Source organism: Magallana gigas, chromosome 5, assembly GCF_963853765.1.
Source record: "Magallana gigas chromosome 5, xbMagGiga1.1, whole genome shotgun sequence".
In the NCBI taxonomy this organism is placed as follows: domain Eukaryota; kingdom Metazoa; phylum Mollusca; class Bivalvia; order Ostreida; family Ostreidae; genus Magallana; species Magallana gigas.
In genome coordinates, this window is record NC_088857.1 from 25,751,215 (window position 1) to 25,775,604 (window position 24,390).

At 32.0% G+C, this 24,390-nt stretch overlaps 1 protein-coding gene across 1 annotated transcript; it reads right to left on the bottom strand.

Moving 5' to 3' along the window:
• Positions 1–1,663: 1,663 nt before the first annotated feature.
• Positions 1,664–22,599, bottom strand: LOC105340045 (Bardet-Biedl syndrome 2 protein homolog). Its single transcript, XM_034459026.2, has 22 exons — positions 22,448–22,599; positions 21,824–21,947; positions 21,258–21,476; positions 20,852–20,977; positions 20,438–20,500; positions 20,027–20,104; positions 18,389–18,493; positions 17,873–17,959; positions 16,862–16,939; positions 15,126–15,183; positions 13,710–13,807; positions 12,812–12,973; positions 10,878–10,934; positions 10,407–10,440; positions 10,194–10,257; positions 9,807–9,914; positions 9,344–9,470; positions 8,678–8,806; positions 7,039–7,176; positions 4,898–5,010; positions 3,183–3,331; positions 1,664–2,681 (listed from the first exon to the last, which is right to left on the bottom strand). The coding sequence occupies exons 2-22, from the start codon at positions 21,938–21,940 to the stop codon at positions 2,581–2,583; spliced, it is 2,211 nt and encodes a 736-aa protein (XP_034314917.2). The 5' UTR covers positions 21,941–21,947; positions 22,448–22,599; the 3' UTR covers positions 1,664–2,580.
• Between the last annotated feature and the right edge of the window lie 1,791 nt (positions 22,600–24,390).

Genomic DNA, 24,390 nt, shown 5'->3' on the forward strand with positions numbered 1-24,390 from the left:
TTAACATAAGTTTCTCACCTTAAATTTACTGTCACAAATTATTTTACAAACGCTGTTTATGATTTCCTTTCCAAATCACGTTAAGTTTTAAGATAAGAAAAACTACAGTATTATTATCTAATAGTATTTGTTTTAAATTTACATTTTAAAATAAAAACATTAAAATCATTGTTAAAGACATACAAGAAAATGATTGGACATGTTTAGCGAAAATATATCTGTAAATATATTTCGAATACTAGCTCAAACATTTTAAAGTTTTTAGTCAACAACAACTTTATTTTATTTAAATTTAGGTTAAAAAAACTCGAAAAAGAAGGGAGATAGGTGATGGTAAACTATAGGCATATTTAGCCATTTTCTTAGTTTCAAGGTGGCATGGGACTCATGTCTATATTAATGTGGATAAAGGTGCGTTATTATTAAAATACTTTCGATTTCGAATTTGAAAATTTTACAATATTTGATCAAAATTTCTTTTTAAATTTTGGAAAAGGTAAAATTTAAATGGAAAGTCCCGGTAGTTCCATTGCGCTACACTGTTAGGTAACTAATTTTGAAAAGAAAAGATTTATAAAATTATACTTTATTTTATTGTTTATTTCTATGGGAAGAACGTCACAATAAGGAAATATCCCATAGCATCTTAAAAGGATGATATACCGGAACAATTATCAGCGGCCCCTTTTAATAAAATTACACGTAGTTATACAAAAATCTACAATGATTTATTAATGAGAGTGAAGATAATTGACTCAATCTTTTCAGTGTTAGTAGCTTGCATCGATTTTTACTGTAACGATTGACGCATTGTTGATGACTTTTGAAAGCCCTGCAGTAGTGAATTTTGTCTGGTTCGTGACCTTGTCATTTCAAATAAAAATAAATAGAATATGTGGACCTGGACAACAGACGATGTGTATTTTAGGAAATTAAGCAGACTGTAACAGTAAAACACTCATTCACATATCACGTGACACCATTTATCACCAATATATCCCAAACTGAGGCAAAACTTAGCTCGGAGAAATATATAGCAGTCTTTGAAAATACAACTGGCAAAAAATATATATGCATAAATGAAGGTATATGGCGTTTAAAGTCACGTCGAACACCCTTTCCGACTTTTGCCCAGATGGACCATCTATGCAAGTTTGGAGAAGATAGGACCATTAATAACTTAGATACTAAATCTGCTCCAAAAACTTTAAACCAGTCAAGAACTAACACCGACGCCGAGGAAATGCGTGTAGCTTAAGCTTCCCACTACTTCATCTTCGTGAGCTAAAAATCTATTTCTGATATCAGAAAAAAATAATTATTTTTTGATAGTAAAAATTCGAATTTCTGATAGCAAATGAATTTCTGATATCTGATATCAGGAAATCTATTTTTTGATATCAAGAATTATTTTCTGATATCAATAATTCGAATTACTGAAATATTAAACCTATTTGTTGATAGAGAAAAATCACCTTGCTTCAGTGGCTATTATTACCTGCTTTAAAGAGTACCTGCAAAACAGGTCAATTTTTGATATTATGGAGAAATTTCTATTATTATATCTATGTGCAAACCAAACAGTGCCTTATAAACTAAGATCACTTTAAAACAAGATTTTGAAGAGAATTTTTGTTTGTCTTCAATTTATAACCCGGACAATGGTTTACAAATTTTAATTTAGAATCAGTTCTCACTCTTTAGTGAAATTAATTATTAATAACATACCGATACTCATAATCCTGTAAATGAAAGGAAAAGAACTACCTGCAGGTCAGACAGTCTCCAATATGCATTTAATTGTACAACAATGATAATTTATAAAGCCTCTCATATAGTCCATGAGTCCATGAATGAATAACTTAATGATTATGTAAAAAAAAATTGTTCATCTTAATTAGTTACTGCACAATTGTGGAACATTTTCATTTTACTAATAGTATATAATAATTGTATATACACAATGTACAGAAGAAATAAATAAATACAAGAATTGACTTGAAACAATAAAATCAAACAAACATATCATATCACTGTACAAATTATATGGTAATTACATGTAAGAAATATTCCATTAATTATGCTTCATAAACATCACTAAAGAAACCCTTCTGTTTTGGAAGAGTGTACCTTACATATCAAACTGTCTGTGTATGCATGCAGAGAAAAAAAAGTTGAACCATCATACAAATAACCACTCATATTTGATCAGTTATTCATCTAGTTCAAATGTCAACAGAATTAACTTCATATATATATAGTCCTCTCAGTTACAATTCAAAGTAAATAAACTTAACAATTCATATGACTGCAAAAATTGTTATAATTTTGCTTTAGATGTCATATGAATACATACATGTATCACTGGTCAGCATTAATGACAATAAATCGTAGAAGAATAATACATTAAGAAAGCAGCACTCTTCCAATGAAATCACAATTCACTTTTCTGGATTTTAACAATGAGTACAGAGGAGACTGGATCAACTAAGCGACCAATGGTTCCATGGTGATGCCAGTTTGTCCCACATAGAGGACTTGAAATGGTTACTTCTTCCAATTTCCAGTGAGAATGAACTTCTATGATGCACCAGTTTTCATGATTTTAAACAAAGCACTGACGTTATTACTTTTAATGGCCGCTCTGCACGCAGAGATTACCTGAGTTTTGTATTTTCCAACTGGAATAAAAAAGAACGAACTTGTTTTAACAGACATTTATCTGATTGTCTGTAGGAGAATTACGATATTAATGAATAAACATTTTGGGCATTAATTGTCCCTATGAACTTTTACCAGTCTGCATGACAGTCACTTACCGGACACATACAGTATATGTTTGAATCAATTTTATAATAATAGCGTTTTTCTTAAATCATTCCTTCTTCGTATTTCAAAATATAATTGATTGCTATAATTTATGATATTCATAACTAACAATATATAAAACTGTTACAATACATGAATTGAGTAAAAACTTATCATATTAAGTTTGTTCAAATATAAAATTTACTAATCATAATCAATATTAAAAAATTTTTGCATTGACTAAAATGATTTCTAAATAACTATTGCATTATATATATATATATATATATATATATGATATTATATACACATGTACACGTTTTTGTTATCATCAACATAATAAGGTGAATGCTGAGGAGTCTTTCAAGTTTTACCTCTTAGTCTGCCGGCTTTTTGTATCACTTGATTGAGCTGTTTCAAGCAGGCCAACAGTTCCTGATGGTTGCTACAACGGATCGTGTAGCCATTGATCAAGTCTCGGTTCATGTTGTACAGCTCAGAGTATCCTCTTCTCATGTTTTTCCTACAAATTGTAACATATGTATACATTTACATTCTACTGTGTTTTCCCATTAAATTCTGTGATCTTTAAATGCCTCTAAATGCAACAACTAATCACTGTGTATTAATTTACATATAATTTACATAAATAGTTTCCAAACAGTGATTTTTAAGTTATCGGTTAAAAAATATATTTCATAAATGTTGTCAAAACACCATGATTTACAATTATTCAACAAAAAAGTTCATTTTATTTTATAAGCAAAATTTCAAGAGTTATTTTTCATGGATCACATTTTCATTGCCTTGATCTCAACTGAACAGTCTATGTGATAACCAATTTAAACTGGTTTTATAAAACAGCTGTTCTTGCTGTTACTAATTTACTCCCTCCGTGATCTGCAATTTGAATTGATTTATTCAAGTAAATAATTGATTTCATTAGTAAGGGAATGTAAATATAAGCATTAAAGGATCTATTTTTGACGTTGTCGTGTCAAAAACTGCCGTCAGTTGAGCAGACAAATTATCATAATGCGCATTATTCAATATGTCTGCTCACCTGACGACAGTTATTGACACGATGACGTCAAAAATAAATCATTCAATACTATAATATAGACAATTTAAGCACAAATAAATCTAAAGTTAAAGTCTAGTAAAAGATTTAAGATCAAATAACCCATTTTTCAAACAGTGTGTGTAATCCAAAGCAGTTGGTACCTGTAAGTACTAAATGCATTCTCCTTAACTTCAAAAACTACTGCATTGGGGTGGCTGACCACACCTTAAAATTGTTTCTCAAATCGTCAGAAAATAACTTGCATTTGATTATGAAATATATCATGATGTATATAAAAAGTATAGAAGTCAAACAGATGAAAAAATATGCAATTGTGGATAAAAAAAATTTTAAAGTATATTTCCAAAACATAGGTAATCACTGATTACAAAGCTCACTGAGACGAGGCATCACCTTTATGAAGATATGAAGTTTATGAAGTTAGGACCAGAAATAACTGAGATATAATCATTAGAGGGCACCTGCTCCAAAAACTTTAACCAGCTCTAAAAACCTTAACCTCCTACAGCATCCGAAACCTTTACCTCATATTCAGCATTCAAGTATGTCGGGTGCATCAATATCATAAGACGCACTATCCATGCAAGTTTGGTGAAGTTAGGACCAGTAGTAACTTAGAAATTGCTATTAAAGGGCACCTGCATGAAAAACCGCCGACACCGGGGGTATAGCATAAGCTACCCCCAACTTTGTCTCGGTGAGCTAAAAATGGGTCAACTAATTTGAACAAAAGCCCAAGGCGGATTCAAAATCATGATCTGCAGTTTTCAACCCACTACTTTAACCACTGAGCTATGATATTCAACTAAAAAATCACCATCTTGTGACGTAGTGTCATAAAAAGTATATGCCTTGATGACGTAGTGAGGTACCTTAAGCAGAATATACTAAGCATCGATCCTCATTGTGTGGCATTGATGTGCATTCAATGAAATTTCAAACAACAGTGACATTACATGAAATAACTATTCTGTGTATGTGTAGTATGTATCTGCTATAACTTACATGTCCCCCATCAGTCTGGCGTCTTCTGCCCGCACAACCATACTCCTGATTAGATTGGAATGGTCAGCCATTTCAGCAGTGAGCTTCTGTCGCACAGCGTGGTACTCATCCACCTGACACAAACAATGGCAGAGGCAACCAGATCAAACTTTATACATAGTTCATACATGTAACTTAACACATAACAAAACATGTACAAATCACATGTTAGGAATGTATGCATGGTTTATAATCGTCATTCCCATTTAGAAAATTACCAACGATTTTACATGTACCTCCATATACGGAATATAGAGAAGATTTTTTCCTTTATGGCAACTTATTTTTGTCCTACTGTATTAATTTTGAGCTTACATACTACAAACAGGAGGCCCATGGGTCACATCATCCACCTGAGCAACAATAGGCATGATAAAATCAGCTTAATGGTGTCATAATACAAAATATCTGGACAATGTATTATAATACATGTAGATCCTATATAAATAAAAATCCATTTTCCACTTGGATATTCTTATGTTTATAGCCATATCCCTTTTCTAACAGGATGATTTTATAGTCACATCACATGTTAAGCATTGCAGTTTTCAATAAGATCCTAATCAATTGTTTATATATAGGATAAAAACCTACATCAAACTCTGAGCCCCTTGTGAGGTCCAAGAATCACCAAGGGGCCAAAGTGTAACCAATTTAAATAATCAGCAATTTTTCAAAATGCTTGCATATAAGTCAAAGCTTATGGTATAACATTTCAGTCTTTGTGAATTAAAATGTTTTCCTATTTAAAATTTGATCCCCAATGTGGCCCATCCATACCCAATTTTGAATCTACTAGCTTAGGTGAACTAAAAATCATTGCTATAGTGTATTGTCCCACTGAATTAAATAAAGGGAACTCTTAGGTGTGCATGATGCAACTTCATGAATGGTGTTGAGTCTGTCAACAAGTACATGTAATACCCACGTGTTCATTGGGGTATATATGTTTACTGTCATGTTTTTCTTTTTGATTAAGCTGCAATACCGTATATATTATTCTGATCTTATATTTTTGTTCAAGCATTGATCAACTTTAATTTCATTTTCATTAAGAAGATCGAGTTTAGTAATTGAATACTTTAATCTAATTAATTTTTTTCAGCTATATAGTAATATACATCTTCGCTAGCCAAGGGTTTTCGGTCCACTTTGCTCCCCATAAACCCTTGGCGGATTTCATTGCGAAAACTCGGTGACGAGCTCCGTTTTATGAATGGCTGCAGCTGCGAGTAGCTGATCCAATCGCAGTGCTTGTAAATATAAACTTTAAAAGAAAACATGTGTGTGATCTTAGGTAAATCATTCGGTGCTTTTAACAAATTGAGACACAAGTTCTCGAGTATAGTGCCTCGCCAACGATGGTCTAACCAGATCGCTTAAAAAACCTATATATTTTACTGGGATTGAACATAGTTCTACAAACTTGTCAAGGCTCGCGTGATAGCATGGGAAGTAAACATGGCGAATGTAGAAGCTGCCCATCCCGTTAGTATATACGTTCCTGCTTATGGATATTGCTTTGAAAGGTTCAATGAGATTTATTTTATTCAATATCTTTGGTTCACAATATTTACGACAACGATACCTGGTTTTATGACATGAAAGCTTTGATATAAATCGCGACTTTTTCACTCCTGGTACAGGTCCTTACAAAACACTATGAATAAAACATTCCGTGCTTTCCTTAGGTTATAACTTAATTCGTATTAAAATAGCATCGTTAATTATGTTCCGATATTCGATAGTCAACATGTTTTCAAGTTGTATTAATGCCGTAGTGTGTATATAACCCGTTGTTTAATTCGATTAAAATGTAAATATGCAAGGGGCGCAACTCAAGTTGCTCGCTAGATAGCGCCACCACATCACCGAGTTTTCGCAATGAAATCCGCCAAGGGTTTATGGGGAGCAAAGTGGACCGAAAACCCTTGGCTAGCGAAGATGAGTAATATACTGGTATTGTAAAATTAATTCCCAATCTAATAAAAACAAGGGCACCACAAAGCTAAGCATCCCCTCGTGACGTGAAATACTCCAGGGGAAAATGCACTAATTAGAACTACATGTAAATGAGGATCCCAGAAGACTGGTCTAATTACCTTGACGAGGATGCTTCTTAACTTCTCCATCTCATCAGGGAAGTCTGCAGAGACCTGCATGTCATCTATGTTCAAGAACTGGCACAGGGCCTGAATCACATCTCCAGCCAAGTCCATATCATCCGTCTTGATTGTCATCTTCAATTTAAATGAAATTCATAGACTATATGATAGTGTTCTCGTTTTAGATTTTAAAATCTTAATTGACACCTATGTACTTAGTATATAGGGTCAATTTTAGATTTATAACAATAATTTTAGCAAGATTTAACTTAATTTAGCTCACTGAAAAGTACAAGCATGGGTACCATGATGCTAACATTTCTGACAATATTATGTACCAGACGAGTACAGTTTTTGAGAGTCAGTTCATGTTGTTCATTCAAATCTTAACACTTATATATTTGATGTTAATTGTATTTATACATTGTTTATGTGCTTTAAAATTAATTTACAGAACATTATACATCATTATTTTTATAATTTATGATTTATCAATGTATATTTTTTTTTCTAAATTGAATTTTCACATCAAAGAAACAATACAGAATGATTATTACAATGTAGTACACGTAATGTAACAGCAAAATCATAGTTATGAATTGCAATTTTTTAAAATGTAAAAAAACTTTAAGATATAAGTAAACACTTTAATGTAATTAAACTATGATTAACGTATAGTGGGTTATTTTTGCCCCATGTTGTTATTTTTGCCCGTTTTACTTGCAAACTGTTTCACCCTGACTTGAATTCGCCCAAACAAAGTTGTGCGATAATTTAAGACATTGGAATTCGCCCACTTTTAACTTTGCCTGCTAACAATACGGGCAAAAGAGGCAAAAATAAAATGAGGGCAAATATTTTTCCTGCATGTATACAGTATTTGTTTGATTACAATATTATAAGTACTAATATGTAAACGGTGTGACCGTTGGACCGAGCGCAGATTTAACACAGTGCAGTTTGATTTTTGTATAATAAAATCTATTTAAATCGCACCAAGTAGGATCCGCCAGCATGGTTGCCTAAACTAAACGTCGCGTGCTCAGTGTACATTATGACGTCATATTTCAGACGTAAAACGTTCAAGTTTTGTCTTCGGAAATAAGCGAAGAGAGTTACGTGATTCCGAATTTTTTTTAATTTCCTCTTTCATTGTTCATCAATTTAATTCATATGAATGTCAATGTAATAAAATTGAATACTTTATTCAGAATCTAAAAGATCAGTTCCTTGACGTTAATGTTTTTATTTTCCATCTGATAATTGATAAGACATACATAGAACAAGTTGTGTTTCTTGATTGAAGCACTATTTGAAACTTATCTGGTTTTCTTTTTAATTTATTTTAATTCAATTTACCTTCTATTGAAACACTGGAACTTAATTAATCGAGTTTAGGGGCAATAAACAGTCAGTACCAGTCAATCAATGATCGAACTAACTTTTTAAAAACAAAATGGCTGCCAATATGGCGGCGCCCAGGGCTGGAAGAAAATTTTTTTGGCCTTAGTACCCCTGATTCAACTTTTATTTTTCACTGATTTTCTTATATATACGTGTTACCATTAATCCTCGCTTCGCGAGGCGGGCTTCGCCCGCCTCTCGCTGCGCTCGGTATTAAATGATGCATTTTTACCAAACCCTGGGGTTCCATTTTCAGAAACAAAGGTCCAGATCCTCTCAAAGACATAAATGCCACATTCAGACTCCCCTCTGCATCAATGTCATCTTGTAAGAGGAAACTCTGGTTGATCCATAATAGAACCTATGAGTAAAAAAAAATTCCCTAAGATTTTATCATTATACAGCATGCGCGGATCTAGAGGGGGGGTCGGGGGGGTCCCGACCCCCCCTGGAAAATGAAAATTTATTAAATTTACATAGTAAAATTATCGCGAAAATATGCCTCGGACCCCCCCTGGCAAACACAATTATCCTTCGGACCCCCCCTGGAAAAATTTTCTGGATCCGCGCATGTACAGTACAGACAAATTTTTGTAATCTCTTTTTTAGAGGAAAGCAGCTAGCTTCTGTAATTCCTGTTAAATCTACTAAATTTATAAAACATATACATGATTGTATGGATAGATACACTGAGGAATGCTTGTATAATATCTTCCCTTAATTGTAAAATCATCCATTTATGCCTTAATAATGCACATGCTAAATGTGATACTTCTACAGTGATCTGGATTTTAAAAAGTGAAAAACTTGAAAACATCCAGTTCTTTAAGGAATTCTGATATTGTTTACCGAATCCTTCTTCATTTATTACGTGACTGTGTTATGAATGTGCTATTACCCTTTGCATTCTCTCGTTGATCTGAAAAGTACAGCTACTTTTTGGTTCGGGGCAGTCTTTGCGACACGGGGCATACATGGAGAATCTTGGAAGCTGTCGAGTCAACTCAAAGACATGGAATTGCATGCTGGGAAAATAGAAATGAATTATTTTTATTGCAAAATTAATATCTCTGAAAAATGTAAAATACAAAATATACAAAAATGAAAATGTGGAAATATTGAAGCATCATTATTTGGAATTAAATGCAACCAAGTATCCATAAGTGGATTTGTGATTTTAAAATACATAGAGACACAGTGTTCAGAATGTCCAACCCACCTTAATATATCAATTCACTGTACCGCAGTACTCAAAATATTGATGTTCATGATATGGAAGGTCTGCATGCAACTGTACATTTAATGTACCAGGGTAATATTTTTTAAAAACGTATGATATATGTTTCAGTGAAATTGCTCACCTTGACTTGTAACCAATGAAAGCTTTGATGTGTAGATCAACAGGAACGTCTTTAGGTGGGATGATCGGCACTCGTACACAGTTAGACAGCGCATTTGGATGTGGATGTCTTTAAATCAGAACAAAATATTCTCTTGTTTACCTTTACTTACAGTGTAAATTTCTTCTGAAATATCACATGTACCAAAAATGTACTATGGAATATTTCATACATTTGTTCACTAAAAAAGGAATTATTCAATTTATAAAAACAAGGGGCATCATATGTAAAAGGACCAAATGCTTAGCAGGAGTGAAATACATGGGAATACAAAGCAACATCAAGATGCATTAACAAAATCATTTCAAAATGTCAGATTTCTTTAAATACACTTTAAAAATTTCTTACATGACATGGCTCTCTCCTTCAAAGATTCCTTCAGCAAAAATCAATGCTGCACGAACCATTGTGTCTGTTGATTAAATCATTAAAATTAGCCTGATTAAAAATGAAGATGTGGTGGGTTTTTTTCATTAAATGAGCTTAAATTATTCAGAAGTATCATTTTAATTTGTCAGTTATGTAATTATAATTTTAATCAATTTCAAAATTGAAACATACCATTTGTAGTTCCAATGAAAAGTTCCACATGTGGCTATATAAAAGAGAAATAAGTTCATAAATTTATGCCACAAACATATATACAAACCATTTATTTTTTCCCAAATGAAATATATATATATATATATATATATATATATATATATATATATATATATATATATATATACACACACACACACACACACAAAAATAAGTCCAATGCTCAAACAACTATAGCGCTTTCGCCCTACCGGGCTCTTCAGTACACGGTTATAGCGAACATGCTTATAATGAATTGACGCTTACAGCGAAGTGATTTTTTTTCCCCGAGACTTTATTACATATTGTAAACTTGACGGATATAACGAATTTGGCTTATGACGAAGTAAAATCGCACGTCCCTGGCACTTCGTTATAAGCGTGTTTTACTGTATATGAAAGTTTTAATTCATGCTACATGGAATAGTAAACCCACTACAAGCAACTTACAGCTTTGGTATCATCACCTGGATTTACAGTCAGAGTTGTCTGCAACTGGGTTGCTGCCTTAAAAACAAGTCAAGCATTCATTAAATATAAATAAGGTAAATTCTTTACACAACACAAGCAACAAGGAATGAATTTAAACAATTTCTGTTTCAAAATAGCCATATTAAAGTTGTGTACATATAGTGCTGCCATCCTAAAAGTTGACATTTAACAATCCTATTTCTATCCAATATCCTGCATCCATGCTCTCTATCTTATCCTATCCTAGCTATCCTATCCCATCCATAATTAGGAATAAAGATATATAATTTATTTATGAAATGATATTTAAAAGAAAAAAATGATTTAACCAACTGTTTGATTACCGGTAATGCAAATTTTTTTTAGATCAGTGTAACTTTACTTATTAAATACCCCTATGTATTGATAATGTTAAATGTTGCAAAGGGTGTACAAAAATACAATACAGTCAAATTTCGTTATCTCAAACTAGATGGGACTGTTTAAATAGTTTGAGATATCCGAGTATTCGAAATATTGAGGGTGAAATACTTAAAAATAAGTGGCTGGGACTTACAAATCAAATCGACATATCACTTGTATTCAAGATGTGTTCAATATATCAAAGTTTATTTGTATTAAACAAACAAGTAAGTGATGATGTTTTTTGTTTCTATTAAATATATGAATTATATACTAAAAAGCAAATAAAAACTCATACAATTTAAGAGCTTTTTTTAATATTTTCTTTTATTTACATTACATACCTATGTATCATTTAAAGTATAACTATACTGAATACAAGGTAATATTTGACCCCATTTCATTTTTGCCTCTTTCGCACTTGTTGTCTACAGGCAAATTTAAGACTGGGCGGATTCCAATGTCTTAAGTTATCCATCTTTAAACACATGTGTGTCTGGGTGAATTCAAGATGGGGCAAAAGCGTTTGAAACTAAAGAAGACCGAAATTACACGTTGCAAAATTTTAACCGTGTATACAGTATATACTGTAGAATCATTAGATTTCGTGGTGGCTCTATTTTTCGTGGAATTCGTGGGTAGCTCTCATCCACAATTAACATCCTCCATGAATTATTAAATTGGGGTTATAAAATCATATTTACTTTTGTAGGTATAGAAGAATACGGGAAATTATGTCCCCACGAACCCGTAAATTTTAAGCAATCCACAAAAATTGGCCTCCACGATTTTAATGATTCCACAGTAAGTAATTATGGCGTACATGTACTTTCATTTCTTATTTTGCTTGGCAAGTTATCGGGCAGGGATATACGGTAGTTATCGGGCAGGGATATACGGTAGTTATCGGGCAGGGATATATGGTACATCCTTGTTATTAGGCAACAAAGAAAGGCTATACAAAGTTGTTTTCCAGATTTTTCGATTTATATGTCAAATTGCAAGACCACTTACCGTAATTTCTTTGTTTTCTTACTATAAAATTCGGTAATTTTTAATGATGCAATAAAATGTATTTACAAACTAGATTATATATGCACAGCAGACCTAAAACTTGAACAGGGACTGTATTCCTATGCTATGATTAATGAACCAACCACATTTTTCCCATCTTTTTGTTTAGACAATCATTCTAATATGCTTAACTTTGGATGGTAAATAAAATTGATGTTGTAAATTTATTGTGACATTAATTTTTGTTTTGCAGGATAGGGTGGGATGGCTAGCCTAGGATAGAATTCAACTTTTAAAATTTGTATTTCTAAGATCATGTTTAATGCATCCTGCATCCTATTCCATTCTTGTCAACTTTCAGGATTACAGCAGCCACTCTATCTGATCTTTAGTATGCATAGTATTCTAAAACTTCAGTAATAATAGTTTTTAACTCAAAACTCTTACAGCAACTTCAGACGGTACTGACACATAGCAATGAACAAAATTATACATACTGGTATCACACCCATTTTCTCCTGGTCATATTCCTGTCCCACAGGGAATGGACGCTCAGCAGAAAATTTAGATCCAGACTGCATAGCATCTTGCATGGCAGCAGCTGCTACAACTCCTGCTTTTTCATTCTGGTCATAATTCTTCAACTCCATCATTAAATTCTGCAGGTAGAAAACCCTCAAAATAATTATGGTATGCATTGATATTTGATAAGTTACATTTAAAAAAAAGAAAAAAAAAAGAACCAAAGAAATTGACCTAAAGAATAAATAGATTTTCAAATTCGGATCCACTAACCATATTACCTATGAATGTGTTCTACTATTCCAAAAGCACACATTTCTAAGTACAGAAAAAAAGTAATCAAGTTTTAAAGTGCTTCAACAATTCACAAAACGACAAAGTCATCATGCAGACTTAATCAAGTTCCATTTTAAGATGAGTATTATAACATGCACAGATCTAGAATGGGCTGGGAGGGTTCTGACCCCCCCCCCCCCCCCCCCCCCCCCCCCCCGGAAAATTAAAATCTATTAAACTAAATTAAATTATGATTGTAAAATTCCGAAAATTAGGCCTTGGACCTCCATGGAAAAATTTTCTGGATGCGCACTGTTATGTTAATAGAAACATTCCAAGTACAAATTGATTTTGTTAATTGAGCATGAGCAGATTAAAGTTTACTGTAATAAAGGTTGAAATGGGTTTTTTTTATTTGTAATGTGATTAAATCAGCTAGAATCCATGACCCTCCATACTTTAAAACACACATTGCATAGTTAGAATTTGTAACTCTATTTCTGTATGATCCCTGAATAGTGAATAGCCAAATACAAATAAGCCATATATGTAACTCTTTGGACCAGTTAATTCACTATATTCCTCTCATTCACAAACCTGTTTTCTCATTCCCAATTCTCTGATTGTGTCCTGTTCCAGATTGGAGTCCATCAAATTCCCTCTCATCTCTCTTGGTGCTGGATTGTATCCTTTCACTGCAATTTCAAATGAAAATGAGGACTTCAGTGTTAACTTCAGCCCAGTCAATTCAAAACTAGTTATATATATTTACTTGATGATGAAACATTTAGAAGATATTTAAATTTAAGACATTTTTGATTTTAAAAAATTGAAAATATCTTAATGATAAGAATTTCTCCATAATCTTGTACTAACACCAACATAACTTTTAAGGAAATCATGGATATAGTAAAATTAGTGGGACCTGTGGTATTATTATTTAACAATGCCATGTATAAATTAACAGATAAAATGAAGTCGAATTCAACAAATTTATAAATGGTTATTATGAATTGTTTTAAACTCTTTAAAGTTTAATATTCAATTGATATTTGATAAACTTTTATTTTCCTAAGAATTGATTTTCCACATTAATCCTTCAGTGGACAATCCAATAACTTTAAGCTTCCATGGTAGAATTTTACTTCAATGTTTTCAATGAGCACTTCTTAAGTCATAAAATAAAAATAAAACATGCTTATTGCAAATTTCCTGTACCTATCATTAGAAATTATACAGATATAACAAGATATCTGTGAGCCAATGCTCACTAGTGATACCCCCGCTCTGATGTGAATATGCAAAATAAGCAAAGTCGACATTTAACGGAAAGCTGGCATCCGATTGGTATAGAAATATATCCCACAATATGGCATGCCTAAACAAATAGTGTGTTAAAATTTCAAGCATATGCGATAAATAGCTGCTGAGAAATCTTTGACGGAAATTTGTTTTAAAATTTTGGCTCAAAATAAACAAAGTCATTTTTTAACAGGAAGTTGAGGTCCGATTGATACAAAAATATATCCCACAATATGGCATGCCAATACAAATAGTGTGTTAAAATTCCAAGCATCTGCGTTAAATAGTTGCTGAGAAATCTTTGATGGAAATTTGTTTGAAAATTTTGGCTTAAAATAAACAAAGTACTCATTAAACAGGAAGTTGACGTCCAATTGGTACAAAAATATATCCCATGATATGGCATGCCTTAACAAACACTGTGTAAAAATTTCAAGCATCTGCGATAAATAGTTGCTGAGATAAATGCGACAGAAATTTTTGTTACGGACGGACAGACAGACAGACACACAAGGGTAAAACAGTATACCCCCTCTCCTTCGGAGCAGGGGTATAATAATTCATGTAACGTAATTTTTTTTTTGGACAATATAGTGATGTAAATCCACACTATCCTTAGACTTTGATCTATCTTATAGATTTACCATACATTCTATTCAAACTATCATGAATTTGATTTCAAATTGAACTGGAGATAACAAAATGACAAACCTTCCCCGTCTGTGGAAACACACAACAGCTGCTGGGACCCATCCAGTCTGTAATCTGCCTGTATGATTATCACACAATAAATACTGACCCTTATAAACAATTACTACAAGAGGCCACATAGCTAATCTGACCATGATGTCATCTGATGGAAGAATATTAATTCATTTGTTAACTAATTAGCTATTTTAAATACTATGTTACTGTTAAGGAGTCTCGGGGGGAGAAAGTTTCAAACATATGATTTCCTTTAATTTTTTTACAGTGACAGGTCAACTTCTGAGTAAGCTATGTGCAAAATATAAAGTAAATTGACCAGATAGTTTATAAGTTTGCCGTGCTCAAATTTTGGTCGCATGTCCAAATCATCCCCAACATTTTTTATAGGATTATATAGGAAAATAGAGGTTTTCATTTTCATATGTAAAAAATTACAAACAAATGATTTTCTTTTAATTTTCATCGATGAAAGGATAACGTATAAGTTAACTTTTTGCCAAATTGAAACAAAATTGACCAGATAGTGTTTATGCTATCCGCCCTCTTATAGTTTGGTCCTATAAACGTGTCGTGCCAGCCATTTGACATAATATTATAGAGAATTGTATAGAATAAAAGGATGTTTATGAATCAAATTTTATTTTATTTGTAATAGATAAAAAAAAAATATACCTAATTTCCACTCACAGAGAACATGAAAGGATCGCGCATATCTTATTATTTTGCAAATTATGTTTTTATATAAATTTTACTTTTTTGACACTGCAATAAAAATTTTGTCAATTGTTACATCAAAGACACAACTGATGTCATCATAAGGTGTTGACTCCTATACGTGGATAACATCGATTTTGAAGAAGTGCAGAAATGATTAAAATACTTCTGACCATTATTCTAATGATTCATCTCTGAGTCACTAAAAATAATTTTTATGATAAGTATTTTGGTAATAAAAACGTTAAATAATAACCTTTTACTTTTGAACAATTTACTTTGATTTTGCATTTTACAATAGTTATGCGCAATACCCTGCGTAGAGGGCGCAAAATTTTAAACCTGTGACCGATCTTAAATAAAACGCAATTGCGAGTCTCAATTTCATGCAAACAAATTTAATAATATTCATTTCAAAATCAGTTCAGTAAATTCTTGTAACACTGATCCCAGAAAGCTTCAGTGTATAGCTCCAGTGTATCCCTTTCTGATCTTACAAGTTATAGCCTCCATCTTGAGAAGAAATCAATTTCAAATCAGTGCCTTAGATGAGCCAAAAAAACATAACATTGACTACTTGCAAATTGTGACTTCAAAACTTTTAAAAATTTTTATTAGGAAACAAGACAATAAGTCAATAACCCTATAATTTATTTTAAAGGACGTTTTCAGACTTGACACAGGTTGAGCAGTACGTTGCAAAAATGTTTGTTTACTGAAGTTTTTATAAATTGCCAGATTTGAAGTGTATTACTGTGGTTTCATCAATATTCGTGGAATACCAATTTTCATGGATTTCGTTGTTAAGTTGATCCATGAAATTTAATGTTCACTGAAATGCAATTTCTGTTATCATTTTGTATTGATAGGGTCATTGGCCTCGAATTTACGTATCCTTGAAACTGATATCACTTTATCCACGAAAATTGTTACCTTTGAATATTAATGAAACCACAGTATAAACTATATGAACATGACATTGTAATATATAGACTTAATGTACACTGCTAAATTCAAAACAATACCTGTACAATTCCTGCAACTGCACTGGTAAAATTATCCTTGAATATCACTTCTCCAGTTCTGTCACTCCTAGCATCAATCTGTGGGCACATTTAAGTACAAAATGAATTTGTAAACCAATTTATAGATTAAACAATGAAATTAAAAACTTGATCACATTAAGCTTGATATGCGTGGGATATCATTCATGTAAGAAGTTTTTAATATTACACTGTGTGTTCTTATGCCCATGATGTCATAATTAAACATTATGTAGTTTTAGGCGGATATTGATTTAGAATGAAAAGGAAACAGAATAATTCAGTTAAAGAGTGTAAATATATAAATTTGAAGCACTTAATGCTGTTTCATATTTTTCATAAATAGATAAAAATATATAAGAAAATGAAATGCTTGTTTGTAAATCTTCAAGGAACTTTTTTTCATGTGTAAAGTTATTCATGTCTTGTAGTAAAATTCAATGTGTTGTCCGGATCACAATTATAATTTTACAGAAGATTGAGGTTTAATTAACAAAAGACAAGGTAAAACATGATAAAATATATCTCTCATGATTTGTGATGGGGTATGAATTTTATCCATTTTTTATTTCAGCTCACTGTGTGTTTTTTATCCCCTTGCAAAGGCTCAGGGATAAAAAAAACACACAACTTGGATAAAAATCATATACCATTGCAAATCATGAAAGATCCTTATAATCATATATGTGTTTTTGTTTTAGTTATTCTTTGTGATAAATTATCTGTTATTTATCCCTGGCAGTCATAATGAGGAGTATTAACGATGTACATGTTGATGTTGTTCATGCTGATGTTGTTCATGTTGATGTTGTTCTTGCTGATGTCATACATTTTGATGAATTTCATGTTGATGTAGTAAATGCTTATTTCGTACATGTTGATGTAGTAAATGCTAATGACGTACATGTTGATGACATACATGTTGATGTTGTACATGTTCATGACATACATGTTCATGACATACATGTTGATGTCGTACATGCATTGACTAACCTTGCCATTGCTCCAGCCAGTGATTAGCTCTGGTACCCCATCAGAATCAAGGTCAAAACTATGGATTGTGTATGCTTGATTCTTGGACTACAACCACAAAATATTTTGAAAAAATTAACTGATCACAATTAAACAAATTGAATGCAATGCTTTTTTATTTTAATTTTTTTTATCATGTTGGAAGAGCAAAATATCTGCATACATGGTATATAAACATCTGTTTCTTTATTAAACTATAAATCGTTTGTAATTTATTTCTAGGCTTAAAGGCTTGAAAAATTCAGATAGTACATTAAATAAATTCCAGAACTGATCTTTGTAGCATCTCATGAAATATTGGCACATTTTGGTTTTTAATTTTCTTTTTAAACATTTACAAAACCAGTTCTTAATCATTTTAAAGAGTATTGTAAGCATATCTTTGGATTAATCTCTCTCTCTCTCTCTCTCTCTCTCTCTCATGTTAGCTAACATTCAATTGTCAATTTTCATTGTCAGACATTACTCATTGCATACCTTAATTCTCCAGTACCTAGATGTACGGTCGTACACGCCAACTGTACCATTTGCTAAAGCATATCCAAATCTAGTGTTGTTCATTGGACACAGACAAGTAATTGCCTAAATTAAAAAGGTCAATATTAAGTCTGTCTGAAGACATGTACTGCCCCAAAATGATTTAAATTTGAATTAAAGCTATACACGCTATAATTTGCGTCAATTTTGAATAACGGGGAAAATGTATGGTTTGATTACTTAAAAAAAGTTACCTTTATGCTGTTAATTACAATGCTCAAATCGATCACGTGACATAAACATCAAATATTAAACAATAAAAAATATTTATTTTCCTGCCAGGAAAGTAATGCCTCCTAATGAATATCAATATACCACGTGATATCGACAGCTAAATTTAGTCTATCATGCAAAACTTTGTGTAGGGTCAACATCTTCATAATTGTAATATTTTACAAAGGAAAGGATATTTTCAGTAAAGCATAAATTTGTCCAAAATACATGTACAAAAAATACGATAACTATGAGTATATATGAATACTTCCTTTAAAAATAATGACGTAGACCTATGTGTTTCCCCTATGTGCTATTTTTAGAACCTGTAAGTGTTAGTGCAAAAGTAAGGGTATCGTGAGTGACAAACGTATTTTATTTATTATACATGTATGTATTTCAAATTAACAACTGTTAAGCATATTAAAAATCAAGTCGGATATCTAATTAGGCAAACAATAACGGCAACCTGATTTCCGGAGGACATGTGCAATAAGGTTGGTTTCGCTCTTCCTTCATCAATATTCATGAAAAGGTAATACTTTCCTGACAGGGAAATTAACAATTAAAAATCTATATCTTTGTAACGATATGGAATTCACCATTGTGATTGACAGAATAAAGGTAACTTTTATAAGTAGACAAACGCATGCATTTTCACTGTCATTCAAAATCGACGCCAATTATAGCGTGTATAGCTTTAACTGTATAAACCTGTGCTGTCATACTGCAAGTTAAATTATTTACAGAATATTAGCACGATACAGTATTAAGTTAAAATCTTTTTGACAAAGTCAAAAAAAAAAAATCAAACTATGATTAAACAAGAACCCAAAATCTTCTCTGTCACCTGAGTATATTACAATCCAGTAAAGGATTCATTTGAACAATAAAATGCTTTCTTTGGTGATTCATGCAGGATATGAAGGTGGCAAAATTGCAGAAAAAATAATCAATTTTAGTGGGTTATGTAATTTTTTTCTGCAATGATTGCTACCTTCATTACCCGCAAGAATCATCAAAGAAAGCATTTTGTTGTTTATATTTACATGTACATCTTTCAATTAACAAATTAATGAATTGATCATAAAGTAAAATTAACTTTATTTTTGTTAATGTACATCAGTATGTTAAAAAAAAGAAATAACCAATTTGTCTTAAATGAGAATTTGAGTCTGACATCAATATGATTAAATCGTAAATTCAGATAAGATATCACTGATATACCGGTAGTTTTGGATAAGAATCTGAAAATGTTCAATTGTTTAATAATTAATATAAACACAACACGATGGTGGTAGAAAACACTGACTGCATAACGAGTGACTCAGGTGACCTAAAAAGATTAATCAATAAGATGATTACCTCAGTTTCAGTCATTTCAGCAAGAATTTCATCTTCCCTGAAAACCCGAATATCAAAGTCCTCAGAACCAACTATCAGCTGCAGAAATTAAGTTAAAATATATAAATATTTTTTTCAAAAATTCAAAATAAAATTTGATTAAAAAATGTTTCAAAGTGTGTTTACTTTGGTTTTATATACTAGTGTCCTCATATACATGTGATGACAAGATATACAGAACATTATGAATAATATGGTATAATATATAATATCTGCTGCCATTAAAAAACTATCTATCATTAAATTTTTTTTAAAAGGGGAATTACATAACATTACCGAACCTTTTTGTAGATGATTATAAATGAACATAGATGACTTTTGTACATCTATGACAAATTCTTGTAATGTCATCACATGTTGTTTTTTTTTTACCTCATTCTGTCCATTTCCTGTAAAGTCTAGCAGTGTCAAAGAGCAGACATTGTCACCAGTTACCTAGTAACAAAATCCAAAGAATTAAAATTAATTTCTTTACGAAATTTAGTTTCATAATAAAGACCAAAGAACAACCACTGCACACAAATGGATGTGGGTCAGTAACGAGTCAAACTCAGTCCAGTTAGTACATGTATTTATACAATACACATTATGACTACTAAGTTAATTGCATTTTCTATGGTCAAACAATACAAGTGGGTATTAAATACAAAGATGCATGATTGATCATGACCAAGTTTTGATGGGCCATCGGGGTATTTTACACAGTTTTCAGCTTACCGCGTAATTAGTGTAAATATCCCCAATTATTAATTAACTTCTCTTAAATCTTAAAATAAAGATGGCTACCGTCCAGAAGTTTTCATTTCCTTCCAAGTCATAGCCCTGCAGTGAGCAGTTGCCTCCCATTATAACCATAGGTCCTGGAATTTCCCCCAACTCTCCAATGGCCACAGCATTGGCCCCATCTGGTGTCTGTGTACATGGAGTATGGAAATAAAAAAACAAATATATCAATGTACTAGTGCAATCCCAAGAGACTAATGCAATTCTGCAGATATTAATATCTGACATATGGCTTTCTGATTCTCTATAGGAAATGAAAAAAACCACCAACTTTTCAATGGACAGAAGACTTGTAAGTGTATGAAAATAATGAAAAGATCAAATTGCATAGCTGGGCCCCGCTAATATGGGAAAATTTTACGTGTTTACAGTAAACAGACATTTACTACATGAAGGAAACAAATCTTACGTCTTTGTAAAATAAGTCACTGTTGTTATCAACGTCATACGCCAAAAGGTTTGTTTGTGTTCCAACCGCTAGAATGTCATTGGTCGCGCTTGGATTAAGTCTTCCTGCACACACAGAAGAGACCTGCTGGTTTATACTCAGTAGGTTGACATCACTATCTGCTGAAGAATCCAGTCTCCCCCCTTGTTGAGTCTTCATGTGTGGATTGTGAATCAACACCTGAAAATCAGTAATTTAATTGTTTGAACAAAAATTGCTGAACATTTACCAAATAACACAGAATAATTTACCTGGCATTGTGCTATATGTACTTGGATGTTTTAAAATGGTGAACAAAACAGTGAACATTATACTGTAAAATTGATTATTTGTGCTGGTGGTTATGTACACATTATCTGTAGTCAAATATCACTTGTGGATATTAAATACGCGAATGTATGATTTAACACTCTGAAGTTTGAGGGTTTTTTTACCATACACACAGGAATATTTCACACGGTTTGAAGCTAAAATACCACATAACTAGTGTAAATTTCTCCCATTTTTGTAGTAATATCTAGAGTTACCTTTCCTGCTGCTGTAGCACATGTCAGTGCTGTGTGTTTTCCATTGTAACGACCAACTGTTACCATATGAGGATTCACTCGATGATTGATCTTAAGAGTAAAAATTGGGACCAGCATCTTTTCTCTGAAATTTAAAAAAACAAGATCAAAACAACACATGATAAAATTATTGCATGATGTATGTACAACAGAGACATAAACAACTTATGGTGTTATAAAAGACTAATATATCTCTTTAAAAAAATCTCTTAATGAAATGAAAAACATAACGTTATCCTTTACTGATAGATGAAATTACCATTTTAGAAGAATGAACATTTTATGTTACTTATGTCTCTGATGTACAACAGAGTTTCATATATCACGACTAATGTTAAGAGACAAGCAGGCATTTCAGCATTGAAACAACATATTTTTCATGTCAGATAGCAATTTTGAAATATATAGTTGCAAATGAAAATATAACGTTGTTTCAACATCAAAATTCACGAATTTTTGAAAGGGACACGCCATGACCTGATATTTTTTTGGCTTATTCAGAAAAATGTGTATTTAGTGAGAAAACTCATTAAGAATACGCGGTGTATCTTTTCTAGAATATCCCCAATCAAACAGTAAGTGTACCTTTAGTTAAGATGAAAGATCGTGTCCAAGCAAAACAATATTGGTTGATGTAAAAGCAGTTCTGTACAGAATGCAGAGTTGTCGACCGTGCGCAGTAAGGAATTGGTAAAACAAGTAACATTCATCAAACTGTTCATATGAATGCAATGTGGATCTGGACATTCTTACCAAAGACATAATATCATATTGTTGTTGTAATGCATGAGAGCTTTTGATTGGCCAATAAACATATTACGTTTACATATAGCCGTGTAGTCTTGCCTCCCATTTCAGAAAATTCTACATATAATGATCGCTACCTTCATAACCCGCATGCATCATCCAAAAAAGCTCTTACTGTTTATATTAGCATCTTTGATTTAACTGATTAATAACTTAATTGTGAAAAATTAGTAAAATTCACTAAATTACTGTTATGTGCATAAGCACATTAGCTAGAAGAAACAGCCAAATCGTCTCCTGTGAGTCTTTGAGCCTGACATCATCATGATTGCTTCATGTAGTCCGTGTTTCTCATGTCGCTGTAGGTTTCGACCAATCGATGAACAGCTAGGGCCTGTCACTTTTTTGTCAGTTTCAGGCGCTGTAGATAGATTTCAGCTTGGTTGTTTCTGTAGAGCTATGAATTATAACTATACGTTTCGGTAAGAAATAAAGGGAAGTAAGATGTAAATATAATATCATGATAGCAAAATATTATTTGTTTACTTATAGAAAATATACCCCTTTTCGCCCTGTACGATATAAAAAACTCCGAAAATTAGCCTACCCGTGTGTAATTTATGGCACGCCAAATTCACAAAATGAGCTAAACATAGTTTCACACTCGATAAACTAGGTTTATCGACTGTTAACTATATATAGTTTACGGACGTTAATCTATATTTCACATCTGTAAACTATAGTTAAGGCGATAATCTATGTTTCACATCTGTAAACTATAGTTAACACTGAAAACAATCATTTGCGGTTGTCAAACATAGTTTATCTGATAAATAGGGTTTTATGATCAGTAAACTACGGTTTACAAATCTAAAGCACGCCAATTCACATAAATTAGCAAAACATATAAAGTTTCACAGTCGATAAACTAGTTTTATCGACTGTTAACTATACTTTACGGATCCTAAACTATAGTTACCGACGGTAATCTATATTTCACATCTGTAAACTATAGTTTACGAATGGAAATCTATGTTTTTCTGTTTGGAAAAACACGTTAACAATAGATTTTGCTGATAAATATAGATTCACATCTGTAAACTATAGTTTACATTCGTAAACTATAGTTTAGAGTTGATATAATTTAACGATTGTGAAACCATATTTATCAGATACAATTTGCATTCGTGAACTATAGTTAAGATGTTAATCATAGTTTCACAATGGTGAAACTATATTTATCAGATAAACTATGTTCAACATTTGCAAATGATTGTTTTCAGTGTTAACTATAGTTAACAGATGTGAAACATATATTATCGTGTTAACTATAGTTTACAGACGTGGAATATAGATTAACGTCGTTAATTATAGTTTTCGATGCGTAAACTATAGTTAACAGTCAATAAACCTAGTTTATCGACTGTGAAACTATGTTAAGCTCATTTTTGTGAATTTGTCTGATAAATGTAGTTTCACGATTGGTGAAACTATAATTAACAACTCTTAACTATAGTTTACAATTGTAAATCATAATTAACAAATGTGAATCTATATTTATCAGCAAAATCTATTGTTAACGTTTTTTACAGATAGACAAACTATGATTATCATCAGTCGTAAACTATAGTTTACATTCGTGAAATATAGTTTCACAGATGTAAACTATAATTAACGAATTAGGATCCGTAAACTATAGTTAACAGCTGATAAACCTACTGTGAAACTATGTTTAGCTCATTTTTGTGAATTTGGAGTGCCATATATTTTTCTATACTCAA